Source organism: Notamacropus eugenii, chromosome 6 (genome assembly GCF_028372415.1).
Source record: "Notamacropus eugenii isolate mMacEug1 chromosome 6, mMacEug1.pri_v2, whole genome shotgun sequence".
In the NCBI taxonomy this organism is placed as follows: domain Eukaryota; kingdom Metazoa; phylum Chordata; class Mammalia; order Diprotodontia; family Macropodidae; genus Notamacropus; species Notamacropus eugenii.
The window spans coordinates 62,922,210-62,942,300 of record NC_092877.1 but is presented as its reverse complement, the minus strand read 5'-3'; the positions used below and the strand labels follow the sequence as shown (position 1 = coordinate 62,942,300).

Sequence of the window (20,091 nt, the reverse complement as noted above, 5' to 3'; positions counted from 1 at the left end):
ATATATATATGTGTGTGTGTGTGTGTGTGTGTGTGTGTGTCTGTGTGTCTATGTATGTATGTATGTATGTATGTATGTATATATTCAAGAGAAATGGGAGGGAGTTGGATTAGCTAAACTCTGATTGAGTGGGTTAAGTGAAAGGCTTTGTACTTAGGGCCTTATAAATAAGGGCAGGAATTTGGAGTGAGATTCTATGACAAATCAGCAATCAATATTGGCCCTAGTGGGCAGATCTAAAGTCAAAAGCCTGACAAGGGGACCCCAAACAAGGGGAAAACTTCCTCATGATTAGACATATCTCAAAGCAGAATAGGTCACCTCTGGCCTACTGGGTCCACCATCAGCAGAGGTCTTCAGACCAAAACTGGATGGCCACTTGCTGAAGGTCCTGTGACTTTACCATCCTTCCTTGAATTCTACATTCCAGCCAAATGTACTTGCTGTTCACAGAACATGGCAACCTAATCTTCTACCTTAAGTGCCTTCCACAGATTGTCACCCATGTCAGGAATATACTCCCTCCTCACCTTTGAACCATAGAAACCTTCAAGGCTCAGTTCAGATACTGTCCCCTATGGAAAACCTTTGCTCTGTCCTCCTAATTATTCACACTTTCCTCCCTGTTCAAAGTATCTTATATTTGCTTATCAGTCTACATATAGGTAAGTTTAGGAATATAGGTTTCTAGAGATCAGGGATGATTTTTTTAAAATTCTCATTATTTTATTCAGAGTGCCCTGAACCTAGTAGGTATTTAATGAATGTGGATGTGAATAGAATTGAAAGAACTTGTGTTTAGGTAGGGGTAGTTCTAGGCAACCTCCTAATCCCCTTCCAAAATGAGATTCTTTTGATTCTATGAACATCAAGTGCCAGTGCTGGGAAGGCAGGACTTAAAATGCTATGACTATATTTGAAATTCCAATCCTCCTCTGGATAAGTCACTGTATAAATTCTTCTTGAGTCTAATGTTTGTCTAATTGTGTCTCCGTAAATGAAATTATGTCTTAAAAAATCCTCAAATCCCAAAATTACTCTAGAGATTCTGCTACATCATACCACCCCTGCTCGGATGAAATCCTAAAGGATGACAAAAATGGAAATTGTTCATTCTGGAAATCCCATCTGGAATGAGATTAAATTATTTGGACACTGTTAAATGGTTTTGTGCCTTAAAGGAATAAGATTCTGTAAATATCACCCCACCTCATGACTTTCTACCCCCACAAGAGCAACAGCTGAGTCTAATGAGATTTTTTCCCCCTCTCAGTTGGTAAAATTTTTTATTAATTGCTATGCTGAGTGAGTTTATAGAGTGATGTGATGCTACAAGCTAGCCAGCAATCTAGACTCTATAAAATGGAATCACTTGAGATACACATTAAATGGTGCTGCTTACTAGTGCACAAACCTTGCTGCTCCATGGATTCATGTTCAGATACATGTTTACAAGAGAAAATAAATCTGGGAGTCTCCCCGTAGCAGTAGATCTCACTCCTATCTTTCAAGTGAAATGTCCAACAAGCCCTAATCCCTGATGGCCATGATTGGAGCCAGTGATTGTCTGCAGGACCAGAAGCACTGAGCCCCATCCTGCTGACATCATGCCAGGACAGATAATGACATTCTGCCTACAAGCCAATTCTCCTTGTACTTTCAATTGTATCCATTAGTCTTTACTTCCCCTTTAAAAGAAAAGTCTTTGGGGTACTTATAGTCTATAAAAGAAGATGTTGTTGGTTCAGGTGATATTGAAGGAAATTTGATCTCTGGGACTGCATTTTTCATGGTTTCTTACTTGGATTGATGAACAATGCTATCAAAGAAATCTGACAAGATGGTGTCCTTTCCCTGACAAATGACACAGGTAACCTTCCAAGAACACAGATCATGGAACATTAGAGCTTGAAGGCACCTTAGAACGTAAAATGTTAGAGCTGGCGAGACCCTCAGAATATAGAATTTTAGAACAAGCAGGATACTTAAAAATAGACCATTAGAAGGAGAAGGGACCTTAATACAGAGAACATAGAATATTCAATCTGGAGAGGTCTTAGATCACAGTGTATTAGAGCAGCAAAGATAATCATAACATAGACTGTCAGAATCAGAAGGGATTTTAGAACAGAGGACAGAGAAAGTCACAAATCAAGAGAACATTAGAATGCGATGTTAGAGCTTTAAGGAATTTAAAACACTGAAAGTGAGCCCAGCCAGGGACATCCACACATGGGATATTAAAGAACATAAAAAATAGAATGTTCGCACTGGAAGGGAGTGTTCGCATTGGTTTTCATTTAGATGCAGCTAGGTGGTACATTGGGTAGAGAGGACACTAGAGCCAGGACTCAGACACTTACAAGCCCTCAACCCTGAGCAAGACCCTTAACTTCTGTCTGCCTCAGTTTCCTCTTCTGTAAAATAGGGATAATAATGGGTTGTTATGAAGACCAAATGAGATAATAATTGTAAAGCATGTAACAGTGCTTGGCACATGGTAAGCATCATATAAATGTTAGTGGTTATTAGTATCAAAAGACATTGCCTTCATACAAATCAGGCAATTAGAAATAGTATCTCGCATAATAGCACTTAACTGTTTACAAAGGGTTTTCCTTCACAATCACCCTGCAAGATATATTGTGTTATCCTCCCTGTCTTAAAAATGAGGAAATAGAGGCTTACTCAGCTTGAATACATTACCCAGAGCCAGGATCTTAATCCAGGTCTTTCAAACCCAAGTTGATTTCACTTTCCATTTCATCTCAATTCGCTGCTGGTTACATGGATATTTTTCCAAATACACAGAACATAAGACTTTGACCTGAAAGAGACAGTGACTAGGGCACCCTCTCAATTGTGGAGGAAGGGAGGAAGGGCATGACTTTTGGAGAACTTTCTTCCAGAACAGACAGGTAAATGTTCCATCTTTAGTCTTTGAGAACAGCTGAGAAGTCAAATGATTCACCCAGAGACAAACAGCCACTATGTATTACAGTCAAGACTTGAGCCCAGTTCTTCTTGGCTTTTTGGCCACCACTGTGTCTTATCACCTCTTCTCTCACTCACAACCGTTATCATTTTACAGCTGGATTCCAGAAGCTAGCAACGCCATTAGCAAGTGTTGGAGCCAGGTTCTTAAGCCAGTACTCCTATAGTCTGGTTTTTTTTCCCCTGTTGTTTGCTCGTTTTCCAAGCCAATTACTTGACTTTTTAGCTCTTTGTTAAGGTAGGACTGTGCTTCCAGTGTGGAGAGTGTACTGTCCCAAGCTTCAAGGGTTTTGTGCAGCTATTTTCAGAGATACTTCTAGGGACCTACAAATTTTCAGCTCTTCCAAAGTGGTACGATCAAAGGAGAGGTGTTTACTCCTCTCCTGGTCTGTGCTGTGGTCTGTGAGTGACCATAGCTCTCTTTTCTGCCTTGGAACTGTGAGGAGGATTCCCTCTCCACCACCTTCACAAGCTCTGCCATGCTAGCATTCCTCCTTGCCTAGGAAATGCCACCCAGGACTGCCACTCAAATCCAGGCACAGGCAAAGCAAGAGAATCCTGTCTCAGAGCCAGCAAAGAGATCCCTATAATTGCTCTCTGATCTGCTCTCCATCTCCTCACAGTCTGTAGACCAATAACAATGAAAGCAGCCTCTACCACTGCAGCTGCTGCCACTGCTGCCACCACCACTGCCACCCTGAGGCTGGGGCCAGACCATGTTCCTTCTCACCCGGGTCCAACAGACCTTTCCTACTGACTTTCTAAGTTGTTTTTGGCGTTTGTGGATTGAGAAGTCTGAGAACTACCACAGCTGCCAGTGATTCAGTGCCCTGACCTGCTTCAGGTTTGCTGGGGTCCAGTCTGGGCCAGACACCACCTGGACTGTGTTCCTTTCCCAGCCCAGTGCAACAGACCTTTCCTGTCGACCTTCCAGGTTGTCTCAGGCTGAAAAGTTATTTTACTCTGTCACTTTGTGGGTTCTGCTGCTCTAGAATGTGTTGAGAATCATTTTTTACAGGTATTTGGAGGGGTTTAGGGGAGAGCTCAAGCAAGTCCCTGCTTTAACTCCACCATCTTGGCTCTGCCCCTCTGAAACCAAGACTCCTACCACCAGGCCCAGCTCTCTGTCCCCTACAACACATGGCTTTCATGAAAAGAGCCCAGGCTTTGCTGCAAACCCTGGAAACGATCTCTGTGACCATATGGGCAAACAGGCGCTATTAATGTTTTGTTCATTTGCTCCGTCTGGCCCAGCCATGTTTAATGCGTGACCTTATTAACACAGCTCTATTCAGGAAAAGTGCAAATTGCTTACTCAGAAAGCCTAGTAAATGTTCTCCTTTCTGCTGCCAGTGATCTAACTCTGAATATAATTGGTATTGGGTCAAGCTTCGTCATCTGAATTAGTGCCAGTGGAGTGCTTGGGGGCTACCTAGTAGCCCCCACAGCAGTGGATGCAAACAGGGAGCAGGTGCAGCTGATTCCTCCTCTCCTCTTCTCATTATTTCACATCAATTAATGAGCTGGAAGAGGCTTCAAACACTGTCCCTAATAGGCTCTTGACAGTTAATATTTTTTTCATTTCCATAGTCCCAGTTAAATTCCATAGTGGGGTTGTATAGCCAAACAAAATTCACCTATGAACAGACCTGTGATTGAGCACTGGCAAAACCAGGTAGAAATAATAATAATATTATAACACCAGTCCACATAGATAGAAGGATTATATTTGGAAGACCTGAGTTCAAATCTTGTCTCTGACACGTAGCCATGTAATGCTCTGGGTTATTGAGAGACAAGTAATAAAATGTAGGTAAAGTGCCTCGCAAACCACTATACAAGTGTCAGGTATTATAATTTTAAAAAAGGTGTTTTCTTCATAGAAATATGTGGTCAATAGTACAAATATCATTATCCTCATTTTACAGATGAAGACAAAGAGGCACAGGGCAATGACTTGGGGCAACCAAGTCAGGCACACAAAGCTCCTGACTCCAGAGTTGAGGATTCTTTTCCATACATCATGGTCAAGATAACCCACTTTTCTTCAACTGACCAGTACCACATTAGAACCTGAGCTTCCCGTGAATTAGTTGGGGCACTCAGTTACTTAGGTTTTTGTTTATTTTTACATAGGATAAAAAAACAAAACAAACAAACCAAAAAAAGAAAAAGCTTAGGTCTACTTTCTTGTCCTAGCTGGGAGGTTTCTAGGTTGATTTTTAATTCTCTTTCCTGGTTCCTTTTTTGGAAGAACAGTCACCACAACCAGAAACGTAAATCCCAGATCTGAAAAACAGAGAGATACCAAGGCATAATGGAAGGCATTTTGGCCTCAGAATCAGGAGCCCTGGGTGTGGGTCCCAGCTTTGCCACAAACCAGTTGTGAGACTTTGAACAATTTAATCTTCTCCTCTGAGCTTCCTCTTCCTCAACTGTAAAATGGGGTGTGGGGGGAGATAATTATATTGGTGCTTGCATTCTACTGAGGGTGGGACAGGGCCAGCCTGGGCTGTGCAAACAAGTCAACGGATGAGAAGATCTCTTCAGAAATTAGAAAGCAAAAGTAACCAGGGCAGGGATTCTTAACCTTGGCCCCTCTTTTGCAGTCTGGTGAAATCAAGGCATCCCTTCTCAGAATAATATCCTTAAATGAATGTAATAATATAGGATTAAAAAGGAAATCAATTATGTTGAAATGTATCTATCTAAATAGTTAAAACAAAGACCAAAAATCCAAGGTCACAGATCCCCAGTTGAGTGTCTGGGGTTGTGGTGGAGGGGCAGAGATAGGCTTGGTGGCACGTGGAAAGGAGTTGAGGGATTTTCAGAGGCAGAGGGGAAGAGGGAACAGTTTTCAGGCCTGAGAGGAAACCTGGCTCTAAAGTATGGAAGACGGGAGGTGGAAGGTCAGAGAATGGCAAATGTCATTTCCATCACACGCAGGTTCTAAATTCTCTTTAAACATCATCACATTTCAATCTCTTTTCTGTAGCAGGTCAGCACAGAACTATTTCTGAGGATTGCTCCAGCTATGTAAGTCTACTCAATTCTCCACTTCTACCTTCTTTAAAAAGTATAATGGTTTTGGAAAAATCCATGAGGTTTCTGAGATAAACATTTTCCTAGATAAAAATTAGCTTTCTTATAACCCTGGAAAATATCATTATCCCTTTTATAAATCTAAGGAAACTGAAGCTTATAGAAATTATTTTGCTCAAGGTCAAATAAGTGCTTTGATGCCTGGACTTCCAACTATAAAATTAGTTCTCCTTTCATTATACCATACATATATATGTGTATACACACATATGTGTGTATTGTATGTGTGTATACATATATACACATATGTGTGCACACATATACACACATATAAAAATATACATATGTGCGTATGTGTATATAGGTACATGCACATCTTTTACCCTAAATTTTCATTGATCCACAACTGGAAGGAACTTCAGAGGTCATCTAATCCAAACCCTTCATTTTATAGATGAGGAATCTGAGGTAAAGAGAATTTAAAGTATTTTCCAAAGCCACGCAATTAGAAAGTCAAAGGTGGGATTTGAACTCAGGACCTCTGACTCTAGAGTCAACCCTGCCTCCTTACCCTAAACAGATGGATAAACTACAGGTCAGTGGAGTGAATTAATTCACTTGTGAAGCCTTCTGACATTGAGCCCAGCACTCTTATTATGTTTCAGTTAGGTCACTAGTATATTGTAATAGCCTGTATGTACTATTTCCAGAGTAATTATTGAGTCCCCTCATAAACAAAGCCTATACTTTCCACCTAGGTAGCCGTGAAAAATGAATTAATGTTGGAAAACTGATGGGAACTCAAGGCCCTCACCAGTGGGTTGCAAGGGAATGAATTTGAGAACATAAAAGGTCCTGAACATCAAAATATAATGTTAGAGTTCTTCTCTAAGTCAAATGACCAATGCTCCATATTTAGTTTCAGTTGAGCCTTACCAAAATAAATCTTCCAAACTATAGGCCATTAGTGTGCCCTTGGATCATTTGCCCTCTGTTGCTCTAGGACAGATTTGGAAACCAACCCTTGACTTTGGGCAGGCTCCGAGATCTATTTTTATTTCCTGAGTTAATTCTGCAGCTATTGTCTTCATCACATTATGCCTTCTTTCATCTTACTCCTCTGGCTGCTCCCTTCTGCTTAGGACAGGAACATTGCAAAAGTGGCTGATGGAACAGAAGACAGTGGAGGGGAAGACTATGAGGATCCCAAGACATTCCCCGTGAGAGGATTTCAGTCAATGAAAATCTTACCTGCCAAACCTATAGAAGAGTCACAATATGCAGGTAACTTTGGTCATAGTCTGGAAATTTAAAGTGTTGAAATACTTGGGGCGTTACAGGGTAATAACAATAATTGACAATTTTCTTGTGTCTGGAAGGAACATTCTGGCTGCTTTTTCCATGAAGGTTTCCCTGATTTCCACAGGTGCAAATGATCTCATTTCAAAGTTTTGCTAAAATACATTGTCACAGGCATTCCTTTGTCTCAATGACATTCTCCTTTGCATTGTTTTTATTTATGCACATATCTCTCCCAGAGGTGATGACATGGCATAGTGGACAGGAAACTGGCTTTGCGGATTCAAATTCCACCTCTGACCTATACCAGTTATATTATTCTTGTCACTTGTTTAGGTTCTGACCCCATTTGGGGTTTTCTTGGCAAAGATACTGGAGCAATTTGCCCTTTCCTTCTTGTATTGATAATGCATTTTTGCTTGTTGTTAATATAATTTTCTTAATGGGAAGCTCTTTCCCACCCATTAATGGACCTGCGAATATTTGTAGGAAGGCCCACCACACCTTTTGTTAATTTTCTAATGAAGCTTTGATTCTCAAGGGTTATGATGCCCCCTGGCTCTGAAAAATGTATAAGTGAGGTTTTACTTTGGGGGCTTAATTTTTGGAAGAAGGTTTGTGTGCCAGATGAGACTCTGGGTAGCCAGTAAGCAGCCCCTCGGCTTTGAAAACCCAAATGTTGGTGCTTCTCTCTCTAATAATTCTGTAAGTGTGGTCAGACAATTAGATCTGTCTATTGATCTACAATGGATGTATTGTTTATGTCAGACATTCGAAACCTTGTCTGCTGGTTAATCTTATTTTCTCTGAAATACAGGGTGCTGACTTTTTTCCTCTGAACTAAGTGAATGACACATGTGCTTAATTAAAGTGATTGTTGACCCCTCCAAAGTTGCTTTCCTTTTAGAAAAGCAAATCTAAGAACCTGTAGGACAGGCCCTCCTGTATATGTTGGGGTGCTTACTTTCACACTTCTCTAGCTCATTTTACATATGAGAAAACAGACAAACAGGGTTAGGTGATTTGCCCAGGGTCACACAGCAAGTATCAGTTTGAGGCCAGATTTGAAGTCAGGTCTTCTTGACTTCCACATTTGACATTCCATCTACTCCCTAGCTACCCCAACTTCTCAGTGCTCTAGGGTATTCTCTAGATACAGAGAAGGTATTGAACTTCTCTGGTTCATAATGGATATGAAGGAGGTTGAAAAGTTTCTTACACCAATGAAATCACAGATCTGGTGCCTAAATCTATTCATAATGATGGTTACCATTATTAAAAACCCCTCTATATGAATAATATTTGTTTCAAGTTTCCCAAAGACTAAAGCATGCACAATTAAAGCCATAATACAAATTGTTGTTATTTATCATATAATACATACAGAGCATCCCAAAAGTCTTAGTACAGTTTTAAAATTTAAGTTCCTCAAATCTTCACTAAGACTTTTAGGATCTCCTTGTATTAACGATAATGATTTCTGCATGATAAGTGGTCTAATGTATCACCAGGGTCACATGGAACCATAAAAGGGGATGGGCCAGACACACAACAAGAGAAAGAGACATGAGATTTACTGAAGACATGAGCAAGGAGTGTACAAGATGATAATGTAGGATGGGTTGTGGTCTTTACTGATCCAGAGAATAGCCATGACTATGAGATCATGGATCCATTGAAGTATAAGGAATTTAAGTTTATAGAAATCATTTAAGCTAAATTCTTACTTGCAAGAATTTCAGAACAGTGTTTTCTAACTAACAACTTGTAATGACTCGCTTAAAATGATCACATCTCTTCATAGCCTTCAGAAGATTTCTTGCTGAGTCTTTTTGGAAAAGATTTTAATCAGCTTAGCAGATGCTTAAGGGACACAGTACTTTAAAGATCAGAGATTTTGTTTCATTCAAGTCAACGGATAGTGGTAAAACCATCTATTATGGTTAAGACACTGTAGCAGGCCCTAGGAATTATGCAAAGATAAAACCTGATGTAGTCCCTGTTCTTGTGCCGCTGAGAGTCTAGTAGCAAAATAAGACACGGACACAATTAACTGGAATATAAGTTAAGAGGGGAGTACAGAGGAGGGTTCCAACCAAAGAACTATGAGAAATGTGAGGAGGGAGGGAGCAGCACTTGAACTGAGGGATCAGGGATGATTTCACAGAAGAGATCCACTTGAAGAAAGGGAAGGATTCCAAAAAGCAAAGGGAGATTAGGCAAAAGTCCATTACCATCATAGAACCAACATAAGCATGAAGACAGCGGGAAAATATGAGACAAAGAAGAAGGAGGAGAAAGAGGATGAGGAAGATAAGATAAGGCTGAAAAGGTAGCTTGATCCCAGATGGTAGATGACCCTGGATGTCACTGTTAGTGATGGGGAGTCATTGAAGGTCTTAGCACCTGGAAATTTTCCGTCTCTAGTTACAAGGTCAGCTCAGGTCCTACTGCTTCTAGGTCACATAGATATGGTTTTTCCCCTTTTCCATGGCACAAATCCATTCATTTCAACAAGCATTTATTAAGCACTATATGAAGATGAAAAAACAACACAATCCCTGCTCTCAAGCTGCTTGTCATTTACAATGGGGGTACGGGAATGGGATTGAATAAGACCTGTGGTTTGATCACTGCAAAGAGATTCTGGTAAAGAACTCCCTCTACCAAAACAGAACTTTCTTTGCAACTTATAGTCTTAGAGAGTAGATTGAGGACACTGAGAGTTTAAGCAAGTTGCCCAGAGTCAAGAAGCCCATGTCTCAGAGGCAGGATCTGAAAGCAGGTCTTCATGTCCTAAAAGCCTATGTCCTATCCTCTACAGTAGGCAAGGTAGAATGCCATGGGGACAAGGAAAGGTTATTAACAAAGTGTTTTAGGAAAATTTGAGAAGGGGCAGATCATTTGAGTAGGACAAGCTTCATGAACAAAACAGCACCTGAGATGAGCCCTGAGGGAAGGAAATGATTGCAGTTAGCCAGACTTTGTCTTCCACTGCTTGCAATTGAGTCAGAGACAAAGGAATGGGCTACCATGGACAGACCAGCCAACCAACCAAAGTGAACAGAGGGTGGAGAGTGTATCGTTTAAAGGGGAGCTCTAGAGATCCCCTGAGCTTAGTTCCAGCTGTCACACCATCTCTTGAGTAAAAGGGCTCTGAGACAGGTCCATTTCCCAATTAGGGGTTGCCAAAGCCTCCCAGCAGCCCCAGAGGCATTCTCTTATTTCTTTGGGTTCATTTCTCTTCACCCCAGAGTCAGCAAACACAGTTGGCAGCAGAACTGTACGTGAGGTCTTCAAAATAAAAGTGGAGTTTGTCAAAAACCCAAAGGGTAGAACTGACCCCTTTTAAAATGGAATTCCCACTGCTTTCAAACAAAGCTATCTAGGCAAGGCTGAGAGATTTGCTAAGCATTGTTCTCAGAATTTATTTGCTAGATTTGGTTGGAAAATTCAAGACAGCACTTTTCTAGCTACTATGCCCCATTAAATCTTATTTTCCTGCTTACCAGTGGAAATTATTTTTGCTCCAATCAAGAAGACAATGTAAGCAGCCTCTGGTGATGATTTTAAAATTTTGTCTACTCTATACAATTTCTTGCAGAAAGTACCTTGAATCTAAATAAATTCTTCGCCATCTGATCTCATAGCACTTTATCCTTCTATTAGGACCTTATGTTAGAATTTATATTCCATTTATTTCTGTGTAGGTGGCTCATCTCCCCCCACCTTAAGGATCAGTTCCTTGAAGGCAGAGATTGTCTCACCTCTCTTTTTACGTCTTCTCCCCACACCCCTCCATTTTACCACAGTGCTCTGCACATGAGATGACAGAATGTTAGATCTCAAAAGGCAAGTCTGTACTGGAATATAAATGCTGGTCCCCTGACTAAATCCAGCAGGTTTTCCATGACACCCAAATGCCTCTCTTGTGCTACTGATTGAAACAATATGCCCATATATAGGCCAGATTTTGACAACACAGGTACATAGCACCTGTTGTAGTTACTGAGATAATGACCCTCTGAAAAATGTCCACAAGGGGCTAGCAATTCTTTGAAGATGGGAATTATGTAAATGCTACCTCTACCCACCTGCTCATCAATCTGTAGCCCCAGAGCCACTCTGTGATATCTGACACATTAACAAGCATCATACCTTTCTCTTGAAGGGTTCCAATCATTGCAGAGAGATTAGAGCTGTCAGCCACAAATTTCCCGTGGGAAGAACATGTACCAGTTTTAATGTCTTTCATATTACAAGCAAGTAGACTTAAGCAGGGTCTAGGTGGCTCCCTCCAAATCATCCACTTTAAGTAAGGTCTTGGGATTTGGAGTCAGAAGGGACCTTACAGAGGAGTCAGTCAGCAGTCAATAAGCATTTTGGAAAGACTTGGGTTGAACGAGGCATTATACTAGGTGCTGGGGATTCAAAGAAAAAGTAAATCCTGCTTACATTCTAATGGGGGGAGAGAAAATTCATAGACATAGGTATATACAAGAGGAAGTGGAGAATAACTTTAGAATGGAAGACTTTAGGAGCTGTAGGGGACAGGAAAAGACTCTTGGAGACTATGATATTTGAGTTGAGTCTTGAAGGAATAAGAAGATAGAGCATTCCAGGAATGAAAGACCTTCAATGTAAAGACAGAGACAGAGGATTTCTTAATCTTCAGCCCTATCTCTTCCAGATAAGGAAACTGAGGCATGGAGAAATGAAGTGACTTAGTCACGAACACGCAACTAGTTATGGGCAGAACTAGGACCAGAACCTACATATCCCTACTCTCTACCAAATGTTCTATGTATTTTAACATAAAACTAAAATAAATTGACAAAGAACTTTTCACATGCATTTGAACCTCATAATTGTTGATGTTTTCTAGTTGTGTCTGATTTCCCATGACCCCATTTGGAGTTTTCTTGGGCAAAGATGCTGAAGAGGTTTGCTATTTCCTTCTCCAACTCATTTTACATATGAGGAAACTGAGGTAACCGGGGTTAAGTGATTTACCCTGAATCACACAACAAATATGTCTGAGGCTAGGTTTAAACTCAAGTCTTCCCTGACTCCAGGTTCTATCCACTACACTACCTAGTTGCCCCTGAACTTAAAAATAGAGCAAAGTAAATAGCAAAAGTATTCTATCCCCATACTAGACACCTAGATAGCACAATGGACAGAGCACTGGACCTATAATCAGAAAGATCTGCATTCAAATCTGGCCTCAGATATTTACTAGTGTATGACTCTGGGCAAGTCACTTAAACCTCTGTCTGCTTCAGTTTCTTCAGCTGTAAAATGGGAAGCATAATAGTACCTACCTCACAGGATTGTTTTGAGGATCAAGTGAGATATTTGTAAAGTACTTAGCATGGTGCCTAGTATATAGTAGGTGCTTAATAAGTGCTGGTTGCTTTTCTCTTTCCTTCCCATTACATTTGAGAAGAGGACAACACCTTGCCATGTAGAGAGGGCCAGAGATGACAGCTGGGCGATCTGTGTTCCTTGGGATGTTAGGAGAAAGCAAGAAACACTCCAGTCAGTTTGGTAAATCCTCATGGTGAATTTATGGAAGGGTATAGACAAGAGTCCCACAGAATGAGCAGGCATAGGTGAGTTGTGGTCTCCACCAAAGGAGGGAACTTGCAAATCAACAAGCTCCTAGATTTACAGATTTACAGATGATGCTGAGAACAGGTAATGACTTACCATGCCAGATCTGTACTCAGGCTAGATATTAGGTCTTCTGTCTCTATTTTTGTTCCTTAGTCATATCCAACTCTTCATGACTCCATTTAGGGTTTTCTTGGCAGAGATACTGACATAGTTTGCCATTTTCTTTTCCAGCTCATTTTACAGATGAGGAAACTGAGGTAAACAGGGTTAAGTGACTTGGCCAGGGTCACACAGCTAGTAAGTACCTGAGACCGTATTTGAACTCAGGGAGATGGCTCGTCCGGACTCCAGCTGCCCTTCTACTGTCTCTACATCTGGTGCTTTTTTGTCCATACAACCTCACTTCTCTGACTGTCTCTGAAGTCTCATCTATTCTATCTCCACATTTCCTCCATCTGTCATCTCCCATCTCAAGATGGGACTTATGTCAGACTCTTTTCACTTCTCTCCTAGACTGTTACACTAGCTTCCATCTCCTATGAGCCTTCTCTGCCTCCTGAAATTACTTTGTATTATCTCTCTATTTCAAGGATTTAACCTCTAGTAGAGTGGGAGCTTCTTCAGGACAAGTATTGGATTTTTTTTCCCTTTATTTCCTCAAAACACACACACACGCACACAGGCACATACACATGCACACACATGTACATGCATACATACACACATGCACACACACATATAAAATAGTGCCTTTTGCATCATAGTAAGCACTTAATAAGTATTTCTTGAACACAATCAATTCTTTTCCCCTTGGCTCAGGATATGTGATACCTATAATTATCTTTTCTTCTATTGATTAGAAAATTCACTCCCTGCAGTGAGGAATGCACTGCCCAGGAGGTTTCAGAATTCCCCACCAGAATGTCCCACGTGAGGTTCATAAAAAAGAGAAGGGGAGTCTCCCCACTTTACCTAAAAGACATCCGGTCCCCAGATCAGCAGGAAGGTTGCTCCCTCTTATTCTGACTGCCCCTGATCTCTATACTAGTGTAAAAACCTTACCAAAGGGAGAAGAATATGTAATATTTCTGTAAAGGAAAGACTTATATTCTGATGTAATTCAAATGAAGCTGAATCATCTAACATCTAACATGGTCACTAGGCTTCAAACCAGCCTAGTCTCTACACAAGCCTGCTTTAAAGAGCCAACAACATCCTAACTGAATATTCCTCATCTACCAGAGCCCTACATGGCTTCTTATGATGCTATTAAAGAAAATATAGGTTATTTCCTCAACCAGATGAATTGTTGATCATCTTTAACCATAGACCCCAGAGCCAAAACCAGTGGTAGGCAAGGTGGGCAGTCAGAAAAGGTGTACCACTTTGGGTCATGAGAGACACTTATCCATGTTCTTTTTGTTAATGTATGTATTTTAATGGCCTCCATATCACATTGTGTGCTACATTCATTTTGATATCAAGTTACGTTACCACAAAGCCTGAAAGCCTCAAGTAGATAGTAACATATGGTCATATAATTTTCACTTGCAGGGTAATAATTTTCAAACCTCATATTGCTCACAGTAAGGCTGTGAAAACAAACCCAGTGGAAGAGATACACCATGTTTGCCACTTTGTAAGAGTGAGTTGAAGGGCTAACTGTCAAAATCATAGTACTGTGACAAAAAGTGCTATATTTTGAATCAGAGGGCATAAGTTCAAATCCCAGCAGATGACCGATGTACAGAGTCAAGGATAAAAAAATAGCATGAGAACAGGTTGGATTGCAAGTGGGAAACTGTGAAGTACTTCCAAGCTTCCCAGTCTGCTTCCAGACACAAAAGTAAATCCTTCTAATATCACTGTTTTGTTGGTGTGTCTATAAATCATGAAACACACAGTCTCAAGTGTGAAAAATATGCTTTAAGTGCAAACTATTAGGATGATAACTACATCAACTTGGACAGGGGCCTAGTGTTGTCCAATCTATGGGCTTCAGAGTACAGTAGGGTTTAAGGTTTTGGAAAAGGGAAGGGAATGAAAGGAGAGGGAAGGTGAGGGGCCAACCCCTGCCTACTTCTTAAACAGGCCTGTTCAGGGAATGTGTGTGACCTCACCCTAAGTGAGTACCTGAAGAGACCTTGGCCAAGTTCTCCCAGTGCATCCTGGGCCATCTCCAGTCATCCTGGTGAATATCTGGTCACTGGATTCAGATGGCTCTGGAGGAGAAGTGAGCCTGGTGACCTGCACAGCCCCCCCATCACTCAAAACAAAGTCAAGTGCAAGTCACGTCATCATTTCCTGATGGCATGGTCTTCTTTGGCAACGAAGGACGAACACAGCAATAATTAGGATGACAATAATATTAATAATAGCACAGAGAACTCCTCTACAATAAACAGTTGCTCCTTGCTTTTTAGAAGATAAGCAAATTAAGAGGTTGAGTTTTTTTTTTCCTTGTCTCACAGATACACGCTGTTTCCAGGAAATGATAAACTCTCACATGCCTGCAGACACCAAGACCAATGTTTCCATGCAGCAGCAACAGCTTTGGAACTTCCAGAGGAGATCAGAAGTAAGTGAAAGTCATACAACTATTCTTAAATTTCTAATAAGGTGAAATTTAAGAAATCGGCTGTATAAGCATAGGATGGGAGGAATTTCACTAGACCACAATTCATGTGAAAAAAGACCTGAGGGATTTAATAGAATGCTGTCTCATTATGAGTTGACAGATTATTGTGGAAATCAAATAAGTCACTGTAGCTTAGGAGGAATTAATAGAAACCTAATGTCCAGAAGATAGGACAGAGAATATTTACTAAGCACTTACTGTGTGCCTGACACTGGACTGAGCGTTGGGGATATAAAGCAAGTGAGAGAGTCTCTATCCTCCAGAAGGGAGGGAAATATATAAGCTATTTAACAAGGAACTGGAAGAGGAAAGGGTAGGGTGAGTGACTGTGTGGAGAATCATTCAGCATCTGCAGCACATTCCTTTCTGTCTTCTCATTGGTGGATAATCTTTATCCTTTAAAGGTAGATTGATTTTATAACAAACCAAAAGATTTTTGGAACCAAGTCCAGTAGACAAGGCAAGCAACAAAGTCATTTTTGACCCAAAGCAAGATGTAACCAAGGTATCTGTGTGCCCTAGATAAGAATAAAAAATTATGCCCCTCTTTCTTACTACCCTCCAGAGGTTTCACACTTTCCCCATTATGCATGGATCATATTATAAGATACAATAAAATGGAAAGCAAAATTTTTTGTGTGTTAACAACGTATGCAAATATTCAAAGGATCCATAATTTTGTCATCAAGTGGAAAACCTTTTAACATAGATCACAACCTGTCAATGATTTAGGAGATGAATCTCATATAATTATTTGAAGTGAACTGAATGACCCATGATCAATTAAAAAGTATTGATCTATAAAGATTAAGTGCCTGCCAGGTACTGTGCTAAGATCTGGGGATACAGATATCGTGAACAAAATTATCTCTACTTTTAAAGAGCTTGGATTCTAACAGAGAAGACAGAACTGCAAAAGTATATATGGAAGATGAAAAAAAGAATAAATACGAAGTAGAAGACTACAGGTTAGTTTGAGAAGGAAGACACTATGTGATCACATAACTAACAAAGGTAGGAGGTAGGCTATGATCTCAGGACTCCATGACTCCAAACTCAGAACCCTATCCACCACACCACATTGCCTTGATCAAATAGTATGGGTATTTATGCTGAACTCTCCCACCTCCACTCCCACCACCCAACACACACACACACACACACACACACACACACACACACACACACGCAGACACACATCCCTTTCTAACTTTTGCGCTTGTTTATGGTATAATAATCAAATCAACGCTACCATGGCTACTAGAAAGGAGCAATGTGCCAGTTGAGTGCCCATTGGAAATCCCTTTCATGGTCCATATTTCTATACCTACGAGCATGTCCAATTAGAGGGTAAACTCCTTGAAGGAAGGGATTATCTCATTTTTGTTTTTGTATCCCCACCTCCTCCTCTTTTTATGTTTTGTTACAAGAGATCATACTCTAGGAAGGAGAATAACGAGGGATACATGGAAAATGTAAGTGGTGAAGTAATAAGATAGCAATAGTTTAAATAGCTTTATGTGGATCGATGGAGCATAGAGATCATGTATCAATTCATCAACAAGTATTTATTAAGCACTTATTTAATGTTTCAGATACTGCATATTGGGGCAGCTAGGTGATGCAGTGGACAGAGTGCTGGGTCTGGAGTCAGCAAGACTCACCTTTATGAGTTTAGATCTAGCCTCAGATATTTACTAGATGTGTGACTGTGGGCAAGTCGCTTAACCCTATTTGCCTTAGTTTCCTCATCTGTAAAATGAGCTGCAAAAGGAAATGGCAAAGCACTCCAGTATCTTTGCCAGGAAAACCCCAAATGGGGTCATGAAGAGAAAGGCACAACTGAAAACAATTTAACATTATCCTTGTGCACTGGGGACACAAATTCCCCCCCCCCCATTCCCTTATTACATTAGGACATTAAAGACCCATCTCTACTACTGATCATAAGTTTCTCCTGATGACATATTTTACATACCTTCTTATGTTCAAATCAACGCTTATATTAGCCTCTAACCTATTCATTCTCATCCTGTACCTTTCTATTTCCCTTCAGGATGCCCACAATTATAATTTTGATGTTTCAGAGATTGTAGGACCCCATGACTCATAGATACAGAGAATACTGGTAGAATTTTGATATTGAACATACAGTTCATATATGATCCTCATTTTCAATTCTTTATTATATATTTGTGTTTATACATTTTCTGTATATGGAAATAATTACCTTCTTGTTTGTTAAGTTTAAAGGAAAGAAAGAAGGAAAGAAAGGAAGGAAGGAAGGAAGGAAGGAAGGAAGGAAGGAAGGAAGGAAGGAAGAAAGAAGGAAAGAAGGAAGGAAGGAAGAAAGGAAGGAAGGAAAGAAGGAAGAAAGGAAGGAAGGAAGGAAGGAAGGAAGGAAGGAAGGAAGGAAGGAAGGAAGGAAGGAAGAAAGGAAGAAAGAAGGAAAGAAGGAAGGAAGGAAGGAAGAAAGGAAGGAAGGAAGGAAGGAAGGAAGGAAGGAAGGAAGGAAGGAAGGAAGGAAGGAAGGAAGGAAGGAAGGAAGGAAAGAAGGAAAGAAAATATGGGTCATTGTTTCAGAGAACACCCTGGAGTCAATTAAAATGTTGCACCATTTCTCAAATGCCATTCAGCTCACTCTCATTCTCCTGTTCAATTCTTTGCCAAATTCACTCTCCGTCTATAGTTTCTGTCCAAGACATATGTATTGTTGGATCAGCTGTCCTTCCAAACACATGGCATACAATAGATAATAAGATTTATTTTTTATCTAACCTTTTTTCCCCTGTGTGAATTGTTAATCTGAATTCTTTTAAGTGGCTATGGATCTCATTTAGGATGCTCCATAGTATTCCAGGACTTGTTACAATACAGACAATGTCATGAATGTATGGTGGTAAATATTTAACAACTAGATCTCCAAAACTGCATAGCACAGTTTTAAGTTTAATGTGCATTATTAACATTTTTTCCATCACTTTCTTGTCTAGACAATTAACAAAATAATAAATCAAGCCTGGATTTGTAATGTTTCCTTTCAAGGCACTTATATTCTAATATGAGGAGACAACACATGTAGTGGAGTGGTGTCCAGGAAAGAAAACTTTGTCCTGGAGAATCACAAGACTTGATCCATAGGGCAAATAATAGACACTTCCAAAAGCAGTATTGATTTGATTTCTTTGCCCAGAGCAAAAGGGATAAAGTGTATGTGTGTGTGTGTGTGTGTGTGTGTGTGTGTGTGTGTGTGATTTTAAATTCGCTTGAAATGAATTTGTATTATATTGATCAAAGGAGCTTGGTCCTGGGGCTTGTGAGGCAGGAATTCCTTTAGACCCTTTAAGTTGTAGAATTATCTCTAGAATGGTTTTTGGTTTTCATATCTTTTTGTCTCAGTAACATCAACACCATCATTTTTTTCACTTTCTATTATTTCTAGGTGCCATTGGTCCTCTGAATTTCAAGACCTCCATTAATACTCCTAAACTATTGAGATAGCTTCCTAATTTTATACTCTTCCCCCTTCCTTTTTCCCCGCTTTATATTTCTTTCAGAATAATTTTTTATTTAAAAAATGTTGTAATATTTTTCTCATTTTTAAAGTTGTGAACTTAAATGCAAAAAAAAAGGAATGAACATTTCCATACACATGGCAGAACACAAAAATAAGATTCTATTTAAAACCATAAATCTACATTTTGTACCACTTACTTTTAATATATAGATATATTTCTATTTATACATATGTGTAGATATATACATAGATACACACATCTATGTAATAAATGTTACTCATTAGCTTCCAAACTGTCTTATTTTTTGGTTTTCCCTTCTAAACTGACCCCATCAATTTACATTTTGGCACAGCTGTTCAGAATCCTGTCAGATGCTGGGGTGCTAGAAAATTAACTAATACCCCTGTTGCCATGATGTTGGCAGCAGTTTAATGTCATCTCAGAAGCAACTAAGTAGGAAAAGAGGACCTAAAAATAAACATCACAGTGAATCAGAATGGTGCTCCCACTGCTCTTGGATTGTTTGATTTCAAAATTTCACATGCACTGACTATTAATAGTTATTTTAATCATCAACACATATATCACTTTCAAGTCTGAAAAGTCCTTTATGAAGGTTACCTCATTTGAGGCTTACAAATAGTTGATAGTATAAGTAAGACTCTCCCTATTTTACAGATAAGGAAATGAAAATCCTAGAGGTTGTTGTCTTGTACCCATGGTCTTGCACCTGTGTGGTCTTGACATATGCACTAGTACTTGTCAAAGGTAGAATTTTACCCCCAAGTCTTCCAACTCCAAATCCCGAATTCTACCCTCTATACCCTCAATACATCAAAAGGTTTGATTTGTGGATCTACCACTTACTACTGCCTCTTTGTCTTTTGACAAATTTTTTAATTTTTCTGGACCTTGGTTTCTTTATCTGTAAAATGAAATTAATGAACTAGATAGCTTCCAAGAGCCCTTTCAACTCTAAAT

The 20,091-nt window shown here is 39.9% G+C and overlaps 1 protein-coding gene across 1 annotated transcript in view; it reads left to right on the top strand.

Moving 5' to 3' along the window:
- Nucleotides 1–5,311: 5,311 nt before the first annotated feature.
- CLNK (cytokine dependent hematopoietic cell linker) overlaps nt 5,312–20,091 on the top strand; it is a 104,868-nt gene continuing 90,088 nt past the window's right edge. Inside the window, exons 1-4 of the mRNA XM_072621423.1 lie at nt 5,312–5,348; nt 5,990–6,030; nt 7,179–7,320; nt 15,426–15,532. Coding sequence (XP_072477524.1) covers nt 5,312–5,348; nt 5,990–6,030; nt 7,179–7,320; nt 15,426–15,532 — 327 coding nt within the window. The remainder of the gene's footprint in view (nt 5,349–5,989; nt 6,031–7,178; nt 7,321–15,425; nt 15,533–20,091) is intronic.